At 43.7% G+C, this 25,471-nt stretch overlaps 1 protein-coding gene across 1 annotated transcript in view; it reads right to left on the bottom strand.

The window, feature by feature from the left end:
- Positions 1 to 3,608: 3,608 nt before the first annotated feature.
- LOC116981737 (abl interactor 1-like) overlaps positions 3,609 to 25,471 on the bottom strand; it is a 41,998-nt gene continuing 20,135 nt past the window's right edge. The window contains exons 4-9 of the mRNA XM_033034790.1: positions 24,202 to 24,299; positions 18,461 to 18,565; positions 18,260 to 18,360; positions 14,379 to 14,513; positions 6,200 to 6,328; positions 3,609 to 3,772 (exon numbers count right to left, since the gene is read on the bottom strand). Of these exons, the coding sequence (XP_032890681.1) occupies positions 3,609 to 3,772; positions 6,200 to 6,328; positions 14,379 to 14,513; positions 18,260 to 18,360; positions 18,461 to 18,565; positions 24,202 to 24,299 (732 nt within the window). The remainder of the gene's footprint in view (positions 3,773 to 6,199; positions 6,329 to 14,378; positions 14,514 to 18,259; positions 18,361 to 18,460; positions 18,566 to 24,201; positions 24,300 to 25,471) is intronic.

Genomic DNA, 25,471 nt, shown 5'->3' with positions numbered 1-25,471 from the left:
AGTGGATAACCTCGCATTTATCTATATTATATTGCATCTGCCACGCATCTGCCCATTCACTCAACCTGTCCAGGTCACCCTGCAACCTCCTAACATCCTCTTCACAGTTCACACTGCCACCCAGCTGTGTATCATCCGCAAACTTGCTAGTGTTGCTCCTAATTCCCTCTTCCAAATCATTAACAACACCGAGCCTTGCGGCACTCCACTCACCACTGCCTGCCATTCTGAAAAGGACCCGTTCACTCCTACTCTTTGCTTCCTGTCTGTCAACCAATTTTCTATCCACGTCAACACCCTACCCCCAATACCATGTGCTTTAATTTTAGTCACCATTCTCCCGTGCGGGACCTTATCAAAGACTTTCTGAAAGTCTAAATACACTACATCCACTGGCTCCCCTTCATCCATTTTACTTGAAACATCCTAAAAAAATTCCAGAAGATTAGTCAAGCATGATTTTCCTTTCATAAATCCATGCTGACATGGACTAATCCTTTAACTGCTATCCAAATGCCCCATTATTACCACTTTAATAATTGACTCCAGCATCTTTCCCGCCACCGAAGTCAGGCTAACTGGTCTGTAATTCCTCGTTTTCTCTCTCGCTCCTTTCTTGAAAAGTGGGATAACATTAGCTATCCTCCAATCCACAGGAACTGATCTTGAATCTATTGAACATTTGAAAATGATCACCAATGCGTCCACTATTTCTAGAGCCACCTCCCTGAGGACCCTGGGATGCAATCCATCAGGCCCTGGGGATATTTCATCCTTCAGTCCCATTAGCCTACCCAATACAATTTCTCGCCTAATAAAAATTTATTTCAGTTCCTCGACCTCTTTAGATCCTCTGTCCTCCTGTACTTCTGGGAGATTGTTTGTGTCTTCATAGAAACATAGAAATTAGGTGCAGGAGTAGGCCATTCGGCCCTTCGAGCCTGCACCGCCATTCAATATGATCATGGCTGATCATCCAACTCAGTATCCCGTACCTGCCTTCTCTCCATACCCTCTGATCCCCTTAGCCACAAGGGCCACATCTAACTCCCTCTTAAATATAGCCAATGAACTGGCCTCGACTACCCTCTGTGGCAGGGAGTTCCAGAGATTCACCACTCTCTGTGTGAAAAAAGTTCTTCTCATCTCGGTTTTAAAGGATTTCCCCCTTATCCTTAAGCTGTGACCCCTTGTCCTGGACTTCCCCAACATCGGGAGCAATCTTCCTGCATCTAGCCTGTCCAACCCCTTAAGAATTTTGTAAGTTTCTATAAGATCCCCTCTCAATCTCCTAAATTCTAGAGAGTATAAACCAAGTCTATCCAGTCTTTCTTCATAAGACAGTCCTGACATCCCAGGAATCAGTCTGGTGAACCTTCTCTGCACTCCCTCTATGGCAATAATGTCCTTCCTCAGATTTGGAGACCAAAACTGTACGCAATACTCCAGGTGTGGTCTCACCAAGACCCTGTACAACTGCAGTAGAACCTCCCTGCTCCTATACTCAAATCCTTTTGCTACGAAAGCTAACATACCATTAGTGAAGACAGATCCGAAGTACCTGTTCAACTCTTCTGCCATTTCCTTGTTCCCCATTAATAATTTCACCTGTGTCTGCCTTCAAGGGACCCACATTTGACTTTGCTATTCTTTTTCCCTTAACATATCTAAAGAAGTTTTTACTGTCCTTCTTTATATTCCTGGCCAGCTTCCCCTCGTACTTCATCTTTTCAGCCCGTATTGCTCGTTTTGTTTTCTTCTGTTGTCCTAAGAAAGTTTCCCAATCCTCTGGCTTCCAGCTACTCTTTGCTGTGTTATACATCTTTTCTTTTAGATTTATTCTATCCCTAACTTCCCTTGTTAGCCACAGTTGCCTCCTACTCCCCTTAGAATCTTTCTTTCTTTTTGGAATGAAATGATCCTGCGTCTTCCAGATTATGCCCAGAAATTCCTGCCATTGCTGTTCCACCGTCATTCCTGCTAGTATCCCTTTCCAGTCTACCTTGACCAGCTCCTCTCTCATGCCTTCATAGTCCCCTTTGTTCAACTGCATCACTGACACTTCCGATTTAACCTTCTTCTTCACAAATTGCAGATTAAAACTAATCATATTATGATCACTATCTCCAAGCGGTTCCTTTACCTCGAGTTCTCTTATCAAATTTGGTTCATTGGACAACACTAAATCCAGAATTGCCTTTTCCCTGGTCGGCTCCATTACAAGCTGCTCTAAGAATCCATCTCAGAGGCACTCCACAAACTCTCTTTCTTAGGGTCCTGAACCAACCTGATTTTCCCAGTCTACCTGCATATTGAAATCCCCAATCACCACAGTGGCATTACCTTTGTTACATGCCAGTTTTAACTCCTGCTGCAACTTACACCCTACATCCGGGCTACTATTTGGGGGTCTGTAAATAACACCAATTAGTGCCTTCTTGCCTTTGCAATTCCTCAACTCAATCCACAGTGACTCTACCTCGTCAGTCCCTATGTCTTCCCTCACAAGGGACTGAATTCCATTCCTCACCAGAAGAGCTATCCCGCCTCCTCTGCCCACCTGTCCTTTCTATAGATTGTATAACCCTGAATATTAAGTTCCCAGATCCGATCCTCCTGCAGCCACGTCTTGGTAATCCCCACAATGTCATATCTACCAACCTCTATCTGAGCCTCAAGCTCATCTACTTGCATCTTATACTTCGCGCATTCAAATACAGTACTTTTAATTCCTTACGCATCTCACCATTCACATCGATCCCTATTACACTTGGCCATACTCTCCTATCCCTTTGTGAGCTTTCTCTCCCATTAATTCTGGGGTTATTTACTATCCCTTTACTCCCTTTCCCTTTAACTCCATTCTTGACTATCCCATTTGACCACCCCCCACCCCCCTTATTTAGTTTAAAACCACCTGTGTCGCAGTGGCAAACCTGCCTGCCTGAATGCCAGTCCCCCACCTGTTAAGGTGCAATCCATCCCTTTTGTACAGTTTGTACATAAGAGAAAGGATGGGTCCAGTGTCCTGGTTATTTTGAGGATGCTGCTGTCTTAAGGTTTACAATCTCGCTGCATCATTCGAAGGTTATGTTATGCTTCGTAAATATGAACCTGGCCCAGCAGACAAAGAGGCTTCCATGGGCTGTGACATCAGTCAGCTGCAAGATTTAAGAGGCATCACCTTCATCCACCAAATAAAAAGACATGCTCCTTCTAAGGATTACATGATGATACACATTGCTGGTGAATCCTGCAGGTGATCCTGCAGATGGCACAATGGGCTGAGTGTTCGGCTGGCAACCGGAAGGTAGCCGGTTCGAATCCCGCTTGGAGTGCATACTGTCGTTGTGTCCTTGGGCAAGACACTTCACCCACCTTTGCCTGTGTGTGAATGTGTGTGAATGTGTGTGAGTGACTGGTGGTGGTCGGAGGGGCCGTAGGCGCAGATTGGCAGCCACGCTTCCGTCAGTCTGCCCCAGGGCAGCTGTGGCTACAGAAGTAGCTTACCACCACCGAGTGTGACTGAGGAGTGAATGAATAATGCGATGTAAAGCGCCTTGAGTATTAGAAAGGCGCTATATAAATCCCATCCATTATTATTATTATTAATCGATCGGCTGTACATAGTTTTCAGGAAAGTAGCCGGTTATTCCATTGATGATGCCTTCATACCATCCATTCTCATTCTTCTTGATGACATAGATAATTTCTCCTTCTTTGAAAGTCAAGTCTTCTTCGCAGTTTTTGTTGTAGGCAAAGAGAGCAACAACTGAGGGGTGAAGAGAGAGGTAGGGGTTGGAACGGGATTGGAGGGAGGGGGAGGAGAAGCACAAATCATTTGAGTGTCGCATGATACAAAGTACTGATTCTGGAAACCGAACCAGAGTAATTGAAGCAGAAATATCTTCGCAAGAACCACTAATGCAACAAGGACTTTGCTTTTGATATTGTTTTGCCCTAAATTGGTTTGCTGTTCTATTAGAACAGAGTGCTTGAAAGGAGAGAAAGTTATGTTAAATCAATCAGGCAAAACAGATAGGAGATGATTTTGAAAACCAACTTTAAATTTATAAGGTCGATTCAGGCAAGGATGAGCACAAGTGTACCATTGCTAATGGGAGAATATAAACTCGTCAAAAACATTTCTGGAAAGAAGATAAATTGATGTAAATGCATAAGATTGAAGCAGCAGGAATGTGGAGAGGGGGGAGAGATGGAAGCACTGACAATAAGGTATAGAATTGCAACAGATAGCCCAGTGAAGCCATTTAAGTCAATGCTTCACCTCTTTCATCCGTGAACCTTTATCTGAAGGTGACTTTCTCATCTTTAACATTTAAAGCATTTTTACCTCACTCTCATTAACACTTTCAACTCATATTAATGATGAATGCCTTATAATAGTCTTTAGTTATGCTAATATTTATTGTTTATGTTTACATTTATGCTAATGGAAATACAAATTAGGATAAGTATGAGACTGTACGGGGATTTGAATGTAAGGGGAAAATATCAGTGGATGATCAGCCATGATCATATTGAATGGCGGTGCAGGCTCGAAGGGCCGAATGGCCTACTCCTACACCTATTTTCTATGTTTCTATGTTTCTAATATAAAATTAAAGGCAAGACCCTGAACAGCATTAATGTACAGAGGGATGTTGGGATCCAAGTCCATAACTCACTGCAGATAGCATGGTGAAGATATATAATATGCTTGCCTTCATTGATTGGGGCATTGTGTATATATGTAAGGAATAAGGAAGTCATGTTGCAGCTTTATAGGATTTTGATTAGGCTGCATTTGGAGTATTGCAGGCAGTTCTGGTCATCCCATTGTGGTCCTTGGAGAGGGTGCAGGGGAGGTTTATCAGAACGATGCTTGGATTAGAGGGTATTTGCTATAAGGAAAGGTTGAACAGACATGGACTGTTTACTCTGAAATGTTGGGGGTTGAGGGCAAACCTGAGAGAAATATATAAACTTATGAGAGGCATGGGTAGGGTGGACAACCCTACAAAGGATGGAACGGTGGGTGGCGCGACCGACGTCGCAGCGGCCTCTGCAGTCCGTCTGTCTTTTTTTATTTTATTGTCCTGTTGAGGGTATAGTTTGTGGTGGGATTTTGACTGTGTATGTGTGGGGGGCGGGGGGGCGGGGGGGCGGGGGGGCGGGGGGGGCGGGGGGGGGGGGGTGAGTGGGGGAAACTTTTTAATCTCTTCCCTGTACGGGGACCCGACCTTTTCCCTGTCGGGTCTCCGTTGTCGTTGGGGCCTGGCGCCGTGGAGCGGCCTCCAGCCAGAGCGAGCTGGGGGCTCAAGTCGCGGAGCCGGCAGAGCTGCGGACCTACCATCGTGGAGCTGGCCGGCTTCGGAGCGTGGAGAGCTGTGGTGGCGCGTTGCTGCGACCCGACTCCGGTGGTTGGTGACACCGGGAGCTGGCTTTGCAGGGCACGGCACCGGCAACGGCGACTTCTCCCGCCCGAATTGCGGGGTTGAAGGTGACCTGGAGCGGGGCCTTACATCGCCCGGCTTGGCTTAAACAGCCGCGGGACTTGCTAGCGCCCGCCGGGGGCTCCAGCGTTGGGACCCGGAGCAGGGCCTTGCATTGCCCGGCACGGCTTTAAGTGGCCGCGGGACTTTCTAGCGCCCGCCAGGGGCTTTGACTTTGACTTTGACATCGGGAGAAGAATGGAGAGCAGGGGAGAGACAAGACTTTGCCTTCCATCACAGCGAGGAGGAGATTCGCTGTGATGGATGTTTGTGTGGATTGTGTTGGTGTGTGTCTTGGTTCTTTTCTTGTTGTATGACTGCAGAAACCAAATTTCATTTGAACTTCATGTGAGGTTCAAATGACAAATAAACGGTATTGTATTGTATTGTATTGTATTGTATTGTATTGTAACTATCAAATACTAAAGGGCACAGCTTTAAGGTGAGAGGGGCAAAGTTTAAAGGAGATGTGCAGGGCAAGTTTTTTTTTTACACAGAAGGTGGTGGTGGAAGCAGATATGATAATGGTGTTTAAGAGGCTTTTGGATATGCACATAGATATGCATCCCCCATTTTACAAGTATTAAATCATTCTCAACATCATCCATTCAACATGAATGAAATCTATCGGCTTTACAGGCAATCATCATGGAAAATGATATTAACAATATTGTTACAAAAAGTAAACAAAAACCTGGCAGTACCTTTCTCGATGTAGTTGGCTGGTGCCAAGTGATGGTCATCTAGGTAGTCTATGGGAGGCGGAGGGGGTGGACATTCATCAAAGTCAAGCATGTAGTCAGGAGGAGGTGGTGGTGGTGGACATTCAGTGACTGGAAGCAGAATAACAAAAATCAGACCAAGGAATGTCTAATGGGAAGCGTAAGCATTGCAGAAGGTAGTACTCGCACCAATTACCACACATCATAGAAAAGAGAGTAGTAAACAGAATAATCTCTAATTCCTTAGGTTCTAGGTCTCTGGTATGTAATTGTACTCCTATTGTTCATCCATGCTCACGTTGAATGCTGGAGAAGGCCTTAAAGTGCAGATGCCCAACTCCTGCAGTTCGTTTCAATGTTTCTGTGTAGTCAATGATTCTTTGGGACCGAGCAATGATGAAGGAAGGGTAATAGATTCCTAAGTCAGCATGGTGAGTGATCCGGAGGGAAGCTACACTTGGTTATTATCTTTTATGCTTGTATCTTTATTACATGATTGTTTATATGCAACTTTAGAGAAATACACATTTGGAGAAATTGACACTGATAAAACGAAAACGTGGGTTCCAAAAGAGAGTCAAATTCAAAGGGTCAAGTTTTTTACATTTGCTTTTAGAATAGGATGAAACTCAATTATTGAGATTAATTAATTTGTGTAACTCTTCTGTTCATTTCTATTGTAGAACACTACAGGACTTGATTTGTTTTTGTGGCTTCTTTTACACTCACTGAAAGGGGTCTTGGTAAATCACTTATACAAATCAGTAATGCTGACTCAACGTTTAGTTTAGTTTATTTTATTTTGGAGATACAGCAGGGAATCAGGCCCTTCGGCCCACCAAATCCGCATCGACCAGCGATCCCCGTAAATTAGCACAATCCAACACCCTAGGGACAATTTAGAATCTTTACCGAAGCCAATTAACCTGCAAACCTTTACATCTTTGGAGTGTGGAAGGAAATCGGAGCACCCAGGGACCCAGTGGTCATGGAGAGAACGTATAAACTCCGTACGGACACCTGTAGTCAGGATCGAACCCGGTCTCTGGTGCTGTGGGCAGCAACTGTACCGCTGTGCCACCATGCTGCCCAATGCAATGGCCCTGAATCACCAGTCATATTACATCCATGGCCATCCTTACCTGGCTGAATTTAGAGGACCATTCTCACTATCTCAAAGCATCTCCAAAACCAGTGCCACGACTTGGTGGGCAGCAGGGCATCTACTGATGGACTGAGGATGCTTGGCACTGGAAAGGCCATTCAACAGCTTTGAAAGCCAACAAAGCCCCAACTCCAGCTTTGACAACCATAAAATCCATCAGCGTTTTCTTTAGTAGTTTCTAAGTGTAACAGGGCTAAGTAAAATCTATTAAAATTTTAGCAATCTGGAAACTAAAGTGTTCTTATAAAAACAACTAACAATGCTTGTAAATAATTAATAATAATGAACATTTGTAAAATGTGGATATAAAGTGAAATAATGTCAAAATAGTTAACCTATGCTCTTCTCTACCATTGCCCTACAATCCCCATTGACATCATTGATCCTGTCCAGGACCTAAGAGGTGATTCTCTGGTGTAATGCTGGGAGATGACAGCAAAATTGGGTTCCTCTGGATTGCATCCAGCAACAGATCACACAGATCAATCCATCGGTAAATCCATGAATTGCGAATAATCCTGACCTGGAAGTCCAAGACCCATGGCTGTTTAAATAGACAAATGCTGGTAGGTCCATTCAGAAAAACATTGGCATTGGCCACCAATCCAACAAAATACATATAAAACTCTAGGTCAAGAATCTTCACAAGGACGAAATATCCTCCTAACATAAATGTGCAAAGACATTTTCACTGAGGATCCCCTATTACTTTCACAGAACTGCCTGAAAATTCAGATAATTAAGAGATGAATTCCTGTTCCTATACCAGCTTCTTCTTCTTGCGTATGGCGTGCACAGCCTAAAGTTGTAGGACACTTGTTCTATTTGATTGTGCACGCCAGGTTGCTTGCATTCGTTGAAACAGGGCGGACCAGGTTGCAATCTACGATAGTAGACAATAGACAATAGGTGCAGGAGTAGGCCATTCGGCCATTCGAACCAGCACCACCATTCAATGTGATCATGGCTGATCATCCCCAATCAGTACCCCGTTCCTCCTACCTTCTCCCCATATCCCCTGACTACGCTATCTTTAAGAACCCTATCTAGCTCTGTCTTGAAAGTATCCAGCGAACTGGCCTCCATCGCCCTCTGAGGCAGAGAATTCTACACTCATAACTTTCTGTGTTTCCTTGTCTCTGTTCTAAATGGCTTACCCTTATTTTTAAACCGTGGCACTTGGTTCTGGACTCCCCCAACATCGGGAACATGTTTCCTGCCTCTAGCGTGTCCAAACCCTTAATAATTTTAAATGTTTCAAAAAGATATCCTCTCATCCTTCTAAGCTCCAGAGTATACAAGCCCAGCCGCTCCATTCTCTCAGCATATGACAATCCCGCCATCCTAGGAATTAACCTCAATAGCAAGAATGTCCTTCTTCAAAAGTACACACAATAGTGCACACAATACTCCAGGTGTGCTCTCTCTAGGGCTCTATACATCTGCAAAATGACCTCTTTGCTCCGATACTCAAGTCCTCTTGTTATGAAGGCCAACATGCCATTCGCTTTCTTCACTGCCTGCTGTACCTGCATGCTTACTTTCATTGACTGATGAACATGGACCCCCAGATCCTGTTGTACTTCCCCTTTTCCCAACTTGACACCAACCACCTTCCTGTTTTTGCTACCAATGTGGATAACCTCACATTTATCCACATTAAACTGCATCTGCCATGCATCTGCCCATTCACCCAATCTGTCCAAGTCACCCTGCGTCCTCTTCACAGTTTACACTGCCACCCAGCTTTGTGTCATCTGCAAATTTGCTAATGTTACTTTAAACCCCTTCATCTAAATCATTGATGTATATTGTAAATAGCTGCTGTCCCAGCACCGAGCTTTGTGGTACCCCACTAGTCACTGCCTGCCATTATGAAAGGGACCCGTTAATCCCAACTCCTGTCTGCCAACCAATTTTCTATCCATGTCAGCACTCTACCCCCAATACCATGTGCCCTAATTTTGCCCACTAATCTCCTATGTGGGACCTTATCAAATACTTTCTGAAGGTCCAGGTACCACCACCCCCTATACCAGCTGAGATTTGGGTTAAATTGAATAGTCATGATCCAGTAACTATTGCCCTGGGCATGATGACCTTGCAACATGTTTAGACATTCACAACCAAATCAATTCATAAAACCATGAATACATTTATTCTTCTGACATCACTAATATGATATTTTTATTAATTCATGGAATATGGATTTTGCTGGATAGCTGTAATGAAATATGAGCATTTTTCAATGATTAGGATCAATGATGGAGGAAGAACACTCAAACAATATAGAATTAAGAGAAAAAAATAGCTAATTGAAACAACAATCAAAAATACAAGTAAACAAGCAGCAAAGCGGCAAATAACACTGACCCTCCCATGTCCTACAAGTGCAAAAGCTGGGATGAACAATGTTGATTAGTTTAGCTTAGAGATACAGCACGGAAACAGGGCTTTCAGCCTACTGAGTCTGCGCTGACCAGCGATCCCCCACATTAACACTAGGAACAATTTTTACACTTATACCAAGTATACAAACCCAAGCCAATTAACCTACAAACATGTACGTCTTTGGAGTGTGGGAGGAAACTGAAGATCTCAGAGAAAACCCATGCAGGTCACGGGGTAGAACGTACCCCGAGATCGAACCCGCGTCTCCAGCGCCGCAAGCGCTGTAAGGCAGCAATTCTACCTCTGCTCCCGTAATTGTTGATCTTAATTAGGCCCTGAACTTTATCTTGCACTAAACGTTATTCCCTTTATTCCCGTTATCACATATCTGTGCACTGCGGATGGCTTGATTGTAATCATATATTGACTTTCCACTGACTGGTTAGCATGAACAAAAGCTTTTCACTGTACCTTGGTACATGTGACAATAAACTAAACTCAAACTAAAGGACTTACTGAGTCAGATAAGTGATATTTAAATGGAGCCAGTAGGCCACACAGGGGGAGATGGCAGTGCACTTTCTCTTTACATTGGTGAACCAGATATGACAATCTAGTCGGTTTGATCGATTGAAAGATACAGCATGGAAACAGGCCCTTCGGCCCACTGTCCACACCAACTTTCAATCACCCATTCACACTAGATCTATGTTATCCCACTTTCTCGTCCATTCCCTGCGTTAGGAGCAATTTACAGAGGCCAATTAACCTACAAACCTGCACGTCTTTGGGATATGGGAGGAAACTGAAGTACGCAGAAGAAATCCACACAGTTACAGAGAGAACATAAAAACTCCACAGAGACAGCACCCGTGGACAGGTTCGAACCTGGGTGTCTGGCACTGTGAGGCAGCTGCACCACTGTACTGCTGTTCATGGTTATCATTACTGATGCTATTATTTATTTACATTTATTTCCTTGTTGAGATTATATTGTCAAATGGCAATTTTGCAATAGTGTTTGTAATAGAAACAGTGAAGAGACGAGCAAGCAAGTAAAGTAGAAACTTACTATTCTCCTGAAAGCGTGCGACAAAGCCAGTCAGTGGGATCTGTGGAACAGACGGCAATAAAGGGGAGAGGACAGGTTCTGGGGAACAGACTAAGGGAGTAGCAGAGAGAAATAAAAGCCTTTGTAAGACACTCGAGCAAATGTATCAGATTACATTGCACAAAGTGGAATTCTAAAATTTGTGTAGCTGAAGAAATCTTACTTGAGAGCAGGGAGGTGAGAGGTGTGGCACTAGCAAATAGATGTCGGACAGGAGAGTTTACAGAGCGCCGGGACCTGAGGCTCGCAGAAGCTGCTGTACTGTGGCCTTGCCGAAGACCCTGCCACGTAAGGTGGTGCTGACAGCTTGAAGCAGAGTTAGCTGCATCACAGAGATACAAGGCAGACAACAAATCCATCAACATGTCCCATCCACAAAAAGGAACTACAATGTTTTCAGCTGGATTTAAAGCAACCTAACACAGTATTATTAATAATGCAAGACACAAGGTGCTGGGGTAACTCAGGGGGTGGGGCAGCATCTCTGAAGGGCAAGATTAGACGACTTGTGTCGGAACCCTTTTTGCAGATCCGACCCAAAACATTGCCTATTCATGCCCTTAAGAGATGCCTCCTGAACCACTGAGTTACTCCAGCACTTAATGTCTTTTTTTTTATGAACCAGCATCTGCATACCATTTTGTCCACATTATTAACAAAAAGCAATTGCTTGTTAATTCGCCTTTTTTTGACTTATTCATAATATTTGTGTTCTCAGTTCAGTTTTGTACAGGGGAGGGGTGCAGATGCCTCAGAGTTCGCAGTGCATTCTCAGTACGTTTACTTGATGAGTTTCACTGTCATGTAGTTTGTGTGGTGTCTGGAGAATTACCTGTCCGCATGTACATGACTGGGTGATTACTTCATCAATCATGCCTTCTGCAAAAGACTGGGATTGATCTGATATAAGAGCAGTGCAGAGAGAAGAGGGATCTAAGAGTATTAGTACATAATTCCCTGAAAGTGGCGCTGCCGGTAGATAGAGCAGTGATAAAGGCTTTTGAAACATCGGCCTTTATTAGTCATGAAATAAATATAGAAGTTGGAACGTTATTTTACTGTTGTACAAGACATAGGCGAGACTGCACTTGGTGTATTGTGTTCAGTCTTGGTCAGCTTGCTGTAGGAAAGATGTGATTAAGCTGGAAAGGCACAGATGAGTTATGATGATGTTGCCAGGACTTGATGGCCTGAGCTGTAGCATTAGGTTGATTAGGTTATGACTTTATTCCTTGGAACACAGGAGGCTGAGGGGTAATCTTATGGAGGTGTATAAATCATGAGGATAGCAGATAGGGTGAGTGCACAGAGTCTTTTTCCCAGGGTAGGAGAATCAAGAAGTAGAGTGCATGGGTTTAAGATGGGAAGGGAAAGACTTAATAGGAACCTTAGGGGCATTCTTTTCACACAGAGGGAGGAGTGAATGGAATGAGCTGCTAGAGGAATTATTTGAGACGGGTACAATAACAACATTTAAAAGACATTTGGACAGATACATGGATTGGAAAGGTTGAGCTAAACACAGGTAAATGGGACTCACTTAGATGGGATGGTATGGATGAATTGGACTGAAGGACCTGTTCCTATGCTGTATGACCCTATGACTATAACTAACCTCCCTTGGTTTTATCTGAAGTTGATTCTGTTACCTTGAGCATCTTGTCAGACTGTTTACTCCACTTTCCAATAGACTGTAATAGCTGTAGAATAAATGGTTTTCCATGGGTTCTAACCGATCACCAACTCAATGAGTGACATGCACCTCAACACTGATCCTGCAACAGATCTCTAATGTGCTAAGAATAATATCCCGATCTCCCAATCCTTGCACTTTTCTATCAGCTCTTTCTCCACAACTGATGCTCTACACTCTGTACACATTCTCTTTTGAACTACCTAATGTATTTATTTATGGTATTACAGGTGCACAACCTTTTATCCGGAGTTCCGGAAACCGAAAAACTCCGAAAACCGGCCATTTTTTCCAGGATGTCGTCTGCACACCAAAGCTCGCGTTTGGCGCCAAACTTGACCCGAAACGACCCACGGTCAACCCAGGTCTGTACTACTGTAGCGGCTGCCTCCTCCCCGGAGACCGGGGAGACACTTAAACATCTGTAAACCATTGCTTAAATGTTAGTCAGTTAGTTTGGAGGGCTTTTATGTGAGGGGGGGGGGGGGGTGATGGGGGAAACTTTAATTCTTAGTCCCCTACCTGGTCGGAGAGGCGGGGAGCGGGCTATGCCTTACCGGGTCGCCGTGCAGTAAGCTCCGGAGCGCTGTGGCTGCCAACTCCCAGCTGGGGCTGCGGGCGTCCGGCCGCGGGCGGCGCCGGTTGTAGCTCCGACCCCGGCAACTCTACCCCTGGCTGCGCGGCGCTCCAAATCCAGCGCCGCCCGCGGCCGGACGCCCGCAGACCCAGCACCGCTGTGGCCGCCAACATGTTGTGTGTCGGCGGCCACAGCGCTCCGGAGCTTACCGCACGGCGACCCGGTAAGACATTGCCCGCTCCCCGCTGGTATCCCAGTGCTGTGGCCGCCGACACACAACATCGCGACGCTGGGGCTGCGGGCGTCCGGCCGCGGGCGGCGCTGGATTTGGAGCGCCGCGCAGCCAGGGGTAGAGTTGCCGGGGTCGGAGCTCCAACCGGCGCCGCCCGCGGCCGGACGGAGCCCCCAGCTCCGCGATGTTGGGAGTCGGCGGCCACAGCGCTCTGGAGCTTACTGCAGGGCGACCCTGTAAGGCATTGCCCGCTCCCCGCCTCTCCGACCAGGTAGGGGACTAAGAATTAAAGTCTCCCCCTTAACCCCCACCCCCCACATAAAATCCCTCCAAACTAACTGACTAACATTTAAGCAATGATTTACAATGATTCTCCGGGGAGGAGGCAGCCGCTCCAGACTTTTCAAGCCGCCCGCACTACCTACCTAATCTGCGCCAAAAATATTCCATTCGGAAATCCGAAAAATTCCGAAATCCGACAAGTGTCTGGTCCCAAGGCTTTCGGATAAAAGGTTGTGCACCTGTATTTACCTGGAGAACACGCAAAAAAACAGGGTTTTCTCTGTATCTTGGTGCATATGACAATAATAAACCAATTCAGGGAGATATAGGGGCAGAGAGAGAGAAACTCAAAGAGAAGTCAAGTTAGAACAAGGTTACTTGAATAATCTACAGTCACCATTTAACGTCACATGATGTACAAATGGCCCTGTGCAATGTAGAAATTGTTTGATTTCATGAGGTGGCTCAAATTGTTTAATTTTATGATGTGGCTCAAATAATGGGTGACATATCAAATCTATTTATCATCCGGTTAGCTGAAAGTCTTGTGGTTTTTCCAAACACAGAGGAGCGTGTAGAATCCAGAGCAGTTTTCAATTAAATTCAATATCTTGACTGATGTTATAAAAAATGTTACAAATAGAAATAATACTTTAAATTACCTTTATGGCAGTGAGGGGATAAAAAAAGTAAGACTTATAGTTGCTTACCTGATGAGGGAGCATCAGACATTAAGGGGGGAGGAGGAGGGAGGTAGATCTCACTGGTGACTTCTGGTGGAGGAGGAGGGGCAGGGGGCAGCCCCAATGAATTCACAGCCAATGGTTCCGGGAAACCAATTCCATCTTTAAATCACAATAAATACAATTAATCTCGCTCTTTACCACCTTGATCAATTTAATCTCTTGAGTCGTAGACTTATACAGCATGTGATCAGGCCCCACAGTTAACTCATCCTTACCAACCATGTCCTCCTGAGCTAGTCCCATTTGCCCGAATTTTGCCTGTATTCCTCTAAACCTTTCCTACCCATGTACTTGTCCAAATGGGATAGCATCTCCTGTCCATGTAAGCACCTATCCATGTAGGTATATTCTACCTACCTTCACCATTTGGTCTGACAGCTCGTTCCATATACCCACCACCATCTGTGTGAAAACGTTACCTCTCAGGTCCGTTAAATTTTTCCCTCTCAATTTCAACCTATACGCCCTAGTTTTCGTCTCTGAAGGCACATACCACCAGATTTAGGAATTTAGGATTTAGGAACAGCTTTTTCCCCTCTGTTTAGCCTTATAGGAATGGTCTTCCTTTATGTTAATCTTCAACCTACCTCACTGTGGACCTTGGACTTTTTTTCTCTGTACCTGTAACAGTGTCACTGTGATGCTATAATGCTGTAACATTATATTTTGCACTCTAGTATTTCTCTGCTTGTACTACCTGTTGTACTTGTTTATGGCTTGCGTGTACTCCTGTCTAGTATGATTTGATTACAACTAGAATTTTGACTAGAATGCAAACACAAGCTTCTCACTGTAACTCAGTACAGGTGGCATTAATAAGTCAATACCAACATGTGGGGAAAAAGATTGTGGCAATCGTCTTTTCTATGCCTCTCTTGATTTAATAAATTCCTATATGGTCACACCTCACCCTCTTATGCCCGAGGAAAACAGCCACAGATTATCCAGTCTCTCCTTGTAACCCAAGCCCCCCCAGTCCTGACAACTGCAGGAAAACTTAAATAACACCAGTGAAATTTAATAAACGCTTAATTCAATGATATCAAAATTCAGATATTAAGCAAAGAACAACCGTGACATCATGGGATACCTATTCAAAAATCAAATATGGAACATGGTGGTTTTAAGTCTTGCAGTGCTATTTTGACGGCTATATCAAAAGTTATTACAACATTTGATATTAAACAGCAGCAATGGTGCCATTTGCCAATTATCTGCATCACCTGGTTTTCTATCTCTTGCATATATTACATAAAAATTACTCCCACTATCTCTTTTATTTGAAACTGATTCAACCTTAAGCTAGCAGAGCCATAAGTTTTAAATAAGCGCATGAAACAATAGTTTCAGTGCAGAGTAGAAGGCTTATCACTGAACAGTCCACACGGGGGCTCTGTTCAATGGCACTTGCTTTTACAGTTCATTTTTCAAGAGCACTGGCCTGTTAAAATTAAAATTAATAATGGTAAAAGCTGTTCCAAGATAAGGACTGATTTTAATATCTCTTTTCAAATTAAGGTCACTTTCATAAAATAGCGTTAAATTCCAGACAATGGCTTACTCCACATTAAATCCACTTCAAATTTATTTTAATACAAAGTGTATTTTGACACATTTGTTCCTTTTGTATTAAAGTCCACCTCGTTACTTCTGTATTACCTTCATAACCTTTAACCATTCTTCTTTCTTAACAGAGAAACCTCATTATCATTGGAATTTTTATGCCATTTGTTCCAATCACATCTCTTACTAACATTTTCCTTTCACGCACAACTACATTTCCTTGTTCTTCATTTTTAATCATGACCAATAGTTTTTGACCACTTAAAAAGCTGACACGTTTAAATTCTCATATTCTTCCCGAAACAGGTACTTAAGCAGTCAGAGTGCTGCTACAGTGCTTTAAATTTCAGCTTTGTTGATATACAGCAGGTATTCTTGGTTCAATGGTAGTCATGGTTCAAAACGTAAATTTTAATGTTTCAGAACAACAAAAAACAAATTGTAATTTTATCATAGAGCTAATCAGCATTGAAGTAGCTCATTTGGCCCACCATATCCATACTGACCAAGTTGGTATGTTGGGCTAGTACAAATTTGCTTGCATTTGACCCACAGCCTTCTCAACCCTTTCCTAGGTACATGGATAAGAATGATTTGGAGGGTAAAGTGGACTAACTAAGCAAGTCAGGCAGCATCTCTGGAGAACTGGGAGATCCAGAAGGCCCTGGCAATCCGAGAGCTATTGTTCAGCTGCTAACTGTTCAGAAGTCTCCCGGTTGCAAACCATTTTAACTCCTCCTCCATTACCATACTAACCTTTCTGTCCTAGGCCTCCTCCATTGCCAGAGTGAGGCTACACAAAAACTGAAGGAACACCACCACATATTCCGCTTGGATAACTTACAACCCAATAGTATGAACATTGAATTCTCCAATTTTAAGCAGCTACAAACCCACCCAGCCCTTCACTTTTGCCCCCACCCCTCTCTCTACCTCTCCCATCTGGATCCATACTCATTTCTCACCTTCCCCTCCCTCTACCACCTGCATTCCTTCTTCTAGCTTCACAATTTGCACCTCTTCAATTCTATTTTCTCACAACTTCTGTCTTTTCATCTCTGGCTTTGTCAAACCATTTGCCTATCTAACCCACCCTCCTTCAATCTATCCTCCTTCAAACCTTCAAATCTATTACTTGCCAGAATTTGTAAGGAAGAACTGCAGATGCTGGTTTAAATCGAAGGTAGACACAAAATACTGGAGTAACTCAGCGGGTGAGGTAGCAGCTCTGGAGAGAAGGAATGGGTGACGTTTTGGGTCTGAAGAAGGGTCTCGACCCGAAACGTCACCCATTCCTTCTCTCCAGAGATGCTGCCTCACCCGCTGAGTTACTCCAGCATTTTGTGTCTACTTGCCAGAATTTATCTTGCCCCTCCTTTCTTCCAGCTTTCTTTCCTCCCTCATCCCACCCTCCCTACAATCAGTCTGCAGAATGGGCCTAACCAGAAACATCACCTCTCCAGAGAAACTCAGCGGGTGAGGCAGCATCCATAGAGCGAAGGATCGGGTCGAGACCCTTCTTCAGGGGGGGGGTGGGGGGGGGTGGGGGGGGGGGGAGAAGAAGGGAAGAGGCAGAGAGCCCACTAGCCACTGTCTCCGCCTCTTCCTTTCTTCTTCCCGCCCCACCCCCACATCAGTCTGAAGAAGGGTCTCGACCCGAAACGTCGCCTATTTCCTTCGCTCCATAGATGTTGCCTCACCCGCTGAGTTTCTCCAGCATTTTTGTCTACCTTCGATTTTCCAGCATTTGCTGTTCCTTCTTAAACCTCTCCAGAGAAGTTGTCTGAACCACTGAATTATTCCAGCACTTTGTGTTTTTTTTGCAAACCAGTATCTGCAGTTCCTTGTTTACAGGATTTAGAGGGATATGAGCCAAACCCAGTCAAATGGGACCAGCGTAGATGACGCATCTTGGTCGGCATGGTCAAGTTGAGTCGAAGGGCTGGTTTTTGTAGCTAAATTACAAATTGCAGATTGGTTACATGAGGATATGCAGATGCTCGAATCTGGAGCAAAAAAAAAGATCTGGCAGATAAAGCGCCCCTGTCATCATCTGTCTATTCATCGTCTGAAACGTTGTCCGTCTATTCCACACATGTGTTTGTCTATCCCCCTCCCTCTATCACCTACATTCCTTCCTCTAGTTTCACAATTTAGATTGTGTCTGTTGTTGTTTGAACCACAGAGTTCCACCAGCACTTTTCTTCGCAAATTGGTAACTTATTGCAGCCCACTGTATCCATTTCCATTGATATAAGATTTGCACATGTGCCAACACTGACCTGTTTCGCAGGTTGCCGGGGTGGGTGGTGGTGGTGGTGGAGGTGGAGGCACCACCATGTCACTGGCTCTGGAACTGCTCCTGTCTCTGCCGGGTTCACTGCTTCCAGAGAACAGGAGAAATGAAAACCATGAAGAAAAAATATAATTATGAGAATTCATAATTACATCTCAAATACTTTAATATCTCTGGCCACGCTTACCTGAGCACCTGAGGCCCATCTGCAGGTGGGGAGCTGGTCACGGGGCTGCTGAGTGCACTGGGGACCACCGGAGGCTGAACTGGTGCCGGCGAGATACCCCGTCTTCTGAAAATGGCAGACGCAAGAAGATGCAGAACATATTAAATGGAGATCATTAAGAATGATCTACTTCTGGGGAAAATGGAGAAGATTTGATACGTTGATTTATACTCCACAGAATGTTTACAAGTGTACGATAGAGATCATGCTGACTGGTTGCATCACAAAATGTGTACGAAAGAGCTGCAGATGCTGGTTTACACCGAAGATAGACACAAGATGCTGGAGCAACTCAGCGGGTCAGGCAGCATCCAGGAGAAAAGTAATAGGTGACGTTTCGGGTCAAGACACTTCAATATTGCATGAAGCGCCTCAACTAGAAATGTCACGCATTCCTTCTCTCCAGAGACGCGGCCTGTCACGCTGAGTTACTCCAACATTTTGTGTCTATCTGTAGTTGTATTACGCCCCGATTGATAACTCTAACGCCCAACAACAAAGGAGGCTGCAGATAGTAGTAGAAATTGCACGATCCATCACAGGTATTGACCACCATTGAAGGGATCTGTGGAACCTCTGCCTCAAAAAAGTAGTCAATATCATCAAAGGCCCACATCAGCCTGGTCTGCTCTCACTCTACAATCAGCAGGAAGGAATAGGAGCATGGAGCAGCAGGTTCAAGAACAGGTTCTTCCCAAAAACCATCAGGCTCGAAAAGACTGCAACACTAACCTCAGCAACAACGATTGCCTATCGACTGTGCTTTTGGTTGCACTACGGACTTCGGTGTGTTTTATTGTGGTTACCCAGCTATTAATTTATTGATTGTCATTTATTTTATCGCTCTGTTATCGTGCTAAAGGGTCTGTTAAGCTACAACAAGTAAGAATGTCGTTGTCCTGTTGCCTGTACATGTGACAATTAAACATTGTTGATTTTTGACTTCAGATTATGATTTCAACTGCAACTTAGACCGAGAATGATGACAATCTTTATCTTTATTGGTTGAATAGGCCCTAGTAATTTTGACACCTTCAGATCAGTACCTTGTTGACATGTGCTCACAACTTCAAAGTGGAGATTTCATTCTGAGAGCATACAGAATGAGGTGGAAAGAAACTCATTTTGACAAGTGTATTTTGAAGCATAGTAGAGGGAATTTTACTTTGTATGAATATATAAACTTGGGAGGGCCAGAGAAGTGAGTGCTCTCCGTTCTGTTTGAGATTGACTGATGTCCACTAATGATTGCTCGTGTTGGTGTGAGCAGGCAACAAAAAAAGTTAAAGTGGCAATAGATGGGGTAAATACAGAGTCTTTTACCCGAAGTAGGGGAATCAAGATCAGAGGAAGTATGGCATTTAAGGTGAGGGGGGAATGATTTAATGTGAACCTGAGGGGCAACTTGTTTTACACAAAGGGTGGGAGCTATATGGAACGAGCTGCCAGAGGAGATGGTTGAGGTTTGGGGGCGCCGTCCTGTGTGGTATGGCTGCCCAGCCTGCAGCTGTCTGTTTTTTCTCTCTTTTTTTAAATTTTTAGTTAGTTGAGTTTTATGTTCTGGAGTTCTAGCCTTTTATATGTGGGAGGAGGGGGGGCGGGGAGGGGGGGCGGGGAGGGGGAAACTGCTTTCTAGGGTCCCTACCTGGTTGGAGAGGCAGCGTTTCTCCGGGCTGCACCGTCGACCCGTCCTCGCGGCCTACCAGCGGGCCTGAAGCGGTGTTTCCTGTTGGGGACCGCCAAGAACCTCGGCTTCGGCGGCAGCACAGCGCTGGAGCACTATCCCGGAGCGGGCGATGCCTTGCCCGGGTCGCCGCGCTGGAAGTCCGGTGAGCTGAGACCGCCGATAAAAACATCGCGGAGCTGCTGGTCTGTGGAGCGGCCAGCTGCAGGCAGCGGCGCTGACTTTAACATCGGGAGCCTGGGATCTCTCAGCGAGATCACCAGTTGTGGAGCTCCATCTAGCTTCGGAAGCCACGGCCTCCAGTACGGAAACGGCCGTTCCAGGTGTCCCATGCCGCTGTGAGGATTCTCCCGACGCCGGAGCACCGACACCCGGCGAGAACGGCCTGGAACATCAGGCCTCCGTGGAGGCAACTGTGGAGGCCTCAATAGGCCCAACTATGGGTGAACTGGGGATGGGGACTGGACATTGTGCCTTCGCCCACAGTGGGAACCATTGTGGGGGGATGTTTTTATGTTTAAATTTCTTTATTACTGTTATGTCTGTATTCTTTCTTTATGTGCTGCATTGGCAAGAAGCATTTCACTACACCTAGGTGTATGTGACTAATAAAATAACCTTTGAACCTTTGAGGTAGTATCACAACATTTAAGAAACATGGATAGGATAGGATTAGAGGGATATGGGCCAAATGCAGGCAGATGTAGATGGGGCACGTTGGTCAGCATGGGCTAGTTGGGTTGGCGTATGACTCCATGACTCCAGGAAAGAGACTTTCTCATCACTATTGGCATGGCCTCTTCTAATCAAAAGTACATGAAAACAGTTTCTTCCAGTTCATAGAATAATTAGATGGTTAACTTAAGGCAAGAATCCATCAAACCTACATTAAGTCTTTAAAAACTATCCAGAGAGTCAACAGCATTTTTAAAAATAGCTCTCCTTGTTTTTATTTTCGCATTTACAACCAATTATCTTTTAGAAGTTTCAATTGAATTTGTATCCATTTACTTTAGCAGTACACCCCGGATAACAATTCGCTGCATAAAAGAAAATTCTCCACATCACTTCACTTGCTCTTTTGCCGATTGCATTAATTGTGTGTCTGCTGTTTAATGACTCCCAAGAGTTGAAACATTTTCTCATCTTTATTCCACCCAAACCATCATAAATTTCCAGTGGCTAACTCTAGTTCATCTACTAATCTGCTCTGAGGAAACCACCATAGCTTCCTCCTTCCTGCATAAATCTAAAATACCTGTCTCTCAAGCCAGTACCCAAAACCTGTCTTTCCACAATAGTGTTTAGGCACATGCCCATTTGGTGTCCTGCTGTGTTTAAATAAAGATTAAGGTAGCACTAATGAAACCAACAATTGATTTCCTCCCCTAACCAATGCACAACCTCCAATCCTAGATAAAGTACAGATGAGAGGTACATAGGTGGTCCTCGTGGTGGAAGAAGCCCCCCAATCTGGAAAAGGGGGAGAAATGTGAAGTCTATTGTGCAGAAACTACAGAGGGCTATAATAAAGGTACAAGAGTGGTCATATAAATGGGGATTCAAATTTTCTGTGGAAAAAACAAAGATAATGTTTTTTACTAGGAAGAAAATTGGTAGTGAGGTAAAACTAAAATTATATAACCAGGAATTGGAGAGAGTAAAATACTATACATTTTTAGGTTTATGGTTTGATGAGAGGATTACATGGATGGTTCATATTCAGAAAGTAGTGGACAAATGTAAGAAGATACTTAATGTAATGAGATGTTTAGTTGGATGTGATTGGGGGGCAGATAGAACAGCTTTGAAGGCTATATACACTGGGTTAATTAGATCTGTGTTAGATTATGGTTGTGTGGTGTATGGGTCCGCATCAAGTACTTCTCTTAAGAAAATAGACATCATTCAATATCAGGCATTGAGAATATGTACAGGTGCAATAAAAACAACTCCAACAGCAGCATTACAGGTTGAAATGGGGGAGATGCCTCTAGAGATGAGAAGGATACAGTTTTCATTGAATTACTGGATTAACCTACAGGGCCACAGTCAAGAACACCCAGCACAAGTTACTGTCAAACCATGCTGGGAAAAGGAGAGAAGGGAAACAAAAAGTTTTGGATGGACAGTGACTCAGAGAGCATTACAAATCAGCATAGCACAATTAAATGTGGTTCCAACGGTTCCATTACCTTCAATTCCACCTAGGATACTTCCAGATGCAACAGTAGACTTTACAATATTAGAACAGAAAAACAAGGATAAACAACATATGTATAATTCATTCATCATACAGGAATACTTTGACAGATACTACAGCTTTGTCCAAATTTATACAGATGCATCAAAAGATTCAGTAGATAAAGTAGGAGTAGCATTTATTGTACCAGAATTTCACATCAAAGTAGGGAAGAGGATCAATAATGAGGTCTCAGTATACACAGGTGAAATGATTGCAATATTGTTAGCGGTACAGTGGGTCGAGGATACCAGGCCTTTAAGGACAGTTATTTGTTCAGATTCAAGTTTAGCAATAAAGAGTTTACAGCACAGCCATTCAGACAGTAGACCAGACATTTTGATTGAAATACAACAAACACTATTCAGAATTCAAATGATGGGGCTTACAGTCATATTTTTATGGGTACCAGCACACATTGGCATTAGAGGAAACAAAATGGCAGATAAGGTAGCAAAAGAGGTAACAAAAAGAAGTAAGATTGATTTAGGTATTAACATAGGTAAAACTGAAATCAAAGACATTATTAAGCAAAGACTGAAGGAAAGATGGCAAAAGCAATGGGAGGAAGAGCGGAAAGGACGGTGGTTCTACAGAGTCCAGAGGAAAGTGGGAGAAATGAGATGTGCAGGAAAAAACAGAAAAGAGGAGACAGTAATTTCAAGAATCAGATTTAGACACACTGGTCTGAACAGTACACTTTTTATAATAGGCAAGCATAATACAGGCAGATGTGAATACTGTGGGCAAGAAGAGACAATAGAGCATGTCATTATACATTGTGAGAGGTATGAGGAAGAAAGAAGACAAATGAGTGAACGATTCAGAAAAGAAAAAGTACAATTTGATTTAATAGATATTTTACAAAATAATTCATATGTGCTATCAAATCCTATTGCTTTTTCTCAGGGTAACCAATTTGTTCGGAAAGATATAAGTTATTAGTATATAAGTTATAATGTTATTTGATCCACACTCCATACCAGTTGGTGGCGGTAATGCACTAAAAAGTTGTTTGCCAACCACCCAAAAAAACTACATAGAAGAAGAAGCCCCCTCTATCTTCTGCTCCCACTACATTCAACGCTGCAGTCAATTGTATCCATTGTATGAGCTAATTGTCTCGAACTAATGAGGATCACTGAAACAAAGCAAATCATGTAATAAATAGGTCTCTTCCTACCCACAGTTAATGCTCCCAAATGCCAACAAGCATCCTGGTTTAAGACTCACACTTAGAATTATAGTCATAGACTGAAACAGGCCCTTCAGTCCAATTTATTTATGCTAACCAAGTTGGTATACTGACTAGTCCCATCTGCCTGCATTTGGCCCTATAAACTCTTCCTATTCATATGTCTGCTCAAATGTCATTTGAAAGTTGCAATTGTATCTGCTTCTATATCTTTCTCTGGCAGCTCATTCCAGATATGGACTAAGGGAAAAGGTTGTCTATTAAATCTCTTCCCTCTCACCATGAGCCTAAGCCCTCTAGTTTTAGAATACTCTACCCTGGGAAAAAGGCAGTGAGCATTCACTTTATCCATGCCCCTCAGGATCTTGTACACCTCAATAAGGTCACCCCTCAGCTTCCTACACTCCAAAGAAAAGAGTCCAGGCGTATTCCACCTCTACCTATAACTCAACCACGTTGGCCCACGTACCATCCTGGTGAATCTCTTCTGCACTCATTCCAACTGTGAGTAGTTCTGGTCTCCCATCTATAGGAATGCTAATGCACACAGTACTCCAAGTGTGGTCTCACCAACGACTTACCCTATAGTTCCTTGAGAGGGTACAGTCGGACACGTTGGTATACTTCCTTGTCTATTCCTCCGTGTTAGAGTTCCCAGTCTTGAATTGTTGCTGCTTTCCTAAATAGCCAAAATGAAAATAAAATATATTACACAGGAGAAGGATTTGCAGCAAAGGAAACCCCTTCAAATGCTTTTTTGAAAATAAATGACAATTATGCTTCTGCACTTCCATCCATTCCCATTCTCCAGGGTCACAACCCAATTTATGTTGGAAGGAACTGCAGATGCTGGTTTACACCAAAGATAGACACAAAAAGCTGGAGTAACTCAGCGGGTCAGGCAGCATCTCTGGAGAGAAGGAATGGGTGACGTTTCAGGTCAGGATCCTTCTTCTGATAACCGTCTGAAGAAGGGTTTCGACCCAAAACGTTACTTACTTTTCTCCAGACATGCTGCCTAACCTGCTGATTTTCTCCAGCATTTTGTGTCTATCCCAAACCATCTTTCCAGGAGAAGGAGCAATTCACTTACAAGACCTCAAATTTAATATATTGCATTGAATGCTCAAGATGTGGTCTTGTCTGCTTTGGTGAAAGCAGAAGCAAATTGGGACATTACTATGGAAAGTAAATTGTGAATTTACTTTGCAGAAAACCCCCAGTCAGCCACAGGGTGACCGTAAACACACCCTCACTTTAATTCTCATGTTATTTCCACTCTCACCTCTTCATCCACCTCAATTGGTCTAATCCACTTCATCCACCTCAATTGGTCTAATGCTTTAAACGTCAGTTCTTAAAGTGAGTTTACCTTGCAACTTCCCTCTGCACCTCCACATTTCTGTGACTTAAAACATAGTTGTCTTCTAACTTTTCAATTCTCAGAGTAATAGAGTTGTACAGCATGGAAACAGTGCTTTGGGCCACCGTATCCATGCCAATCTTATTGCCCTTCTACATTAATCACATTTGTTTGCATTCAGACTATATCTTTCTATGCATTGCCTATTCAAATGCCTCTTAAACAGAGTTATTGTACTGTACCTGCCTCTGACAAATCACTGTCTTTGCAAAAATAATACTTTCTCGTCAAATCCCCTTAAAATCTCCTCCCTCACCTTAAATTGATACCTTTTTTTGATACCTCTACCACAGGAAAAAGATTTTGACTAACCACTCCACCCATGCCTCTTATTATTTGTTATACTTCTATTAAGTCTTCCAGCAGCCTCATTTGTTCCAGAGTCTATCCAATCTCTCCACAAGTAAAGTCCTCCAATCCAGGCAACA

Source organism: Amblyraja radiata, chromosome 16, assembly GCF_010909765.2.
Source record: "Amblyraja radiata isolate CabotCenter1 chromosome 16, sAmbRad1.1.pri, whole genome shotgun sequence".
In the NCBI taxonomy this organism is placed as follows: Eukaryota; Metazoa; Chordata; class Chondrichthyes; order Rajiformes; family Rajidae; genus Amblyraja; species Amblyraja radiata.
This window is presented reverse-complemented; position numbering and strand designations above follow the sequence as displayed.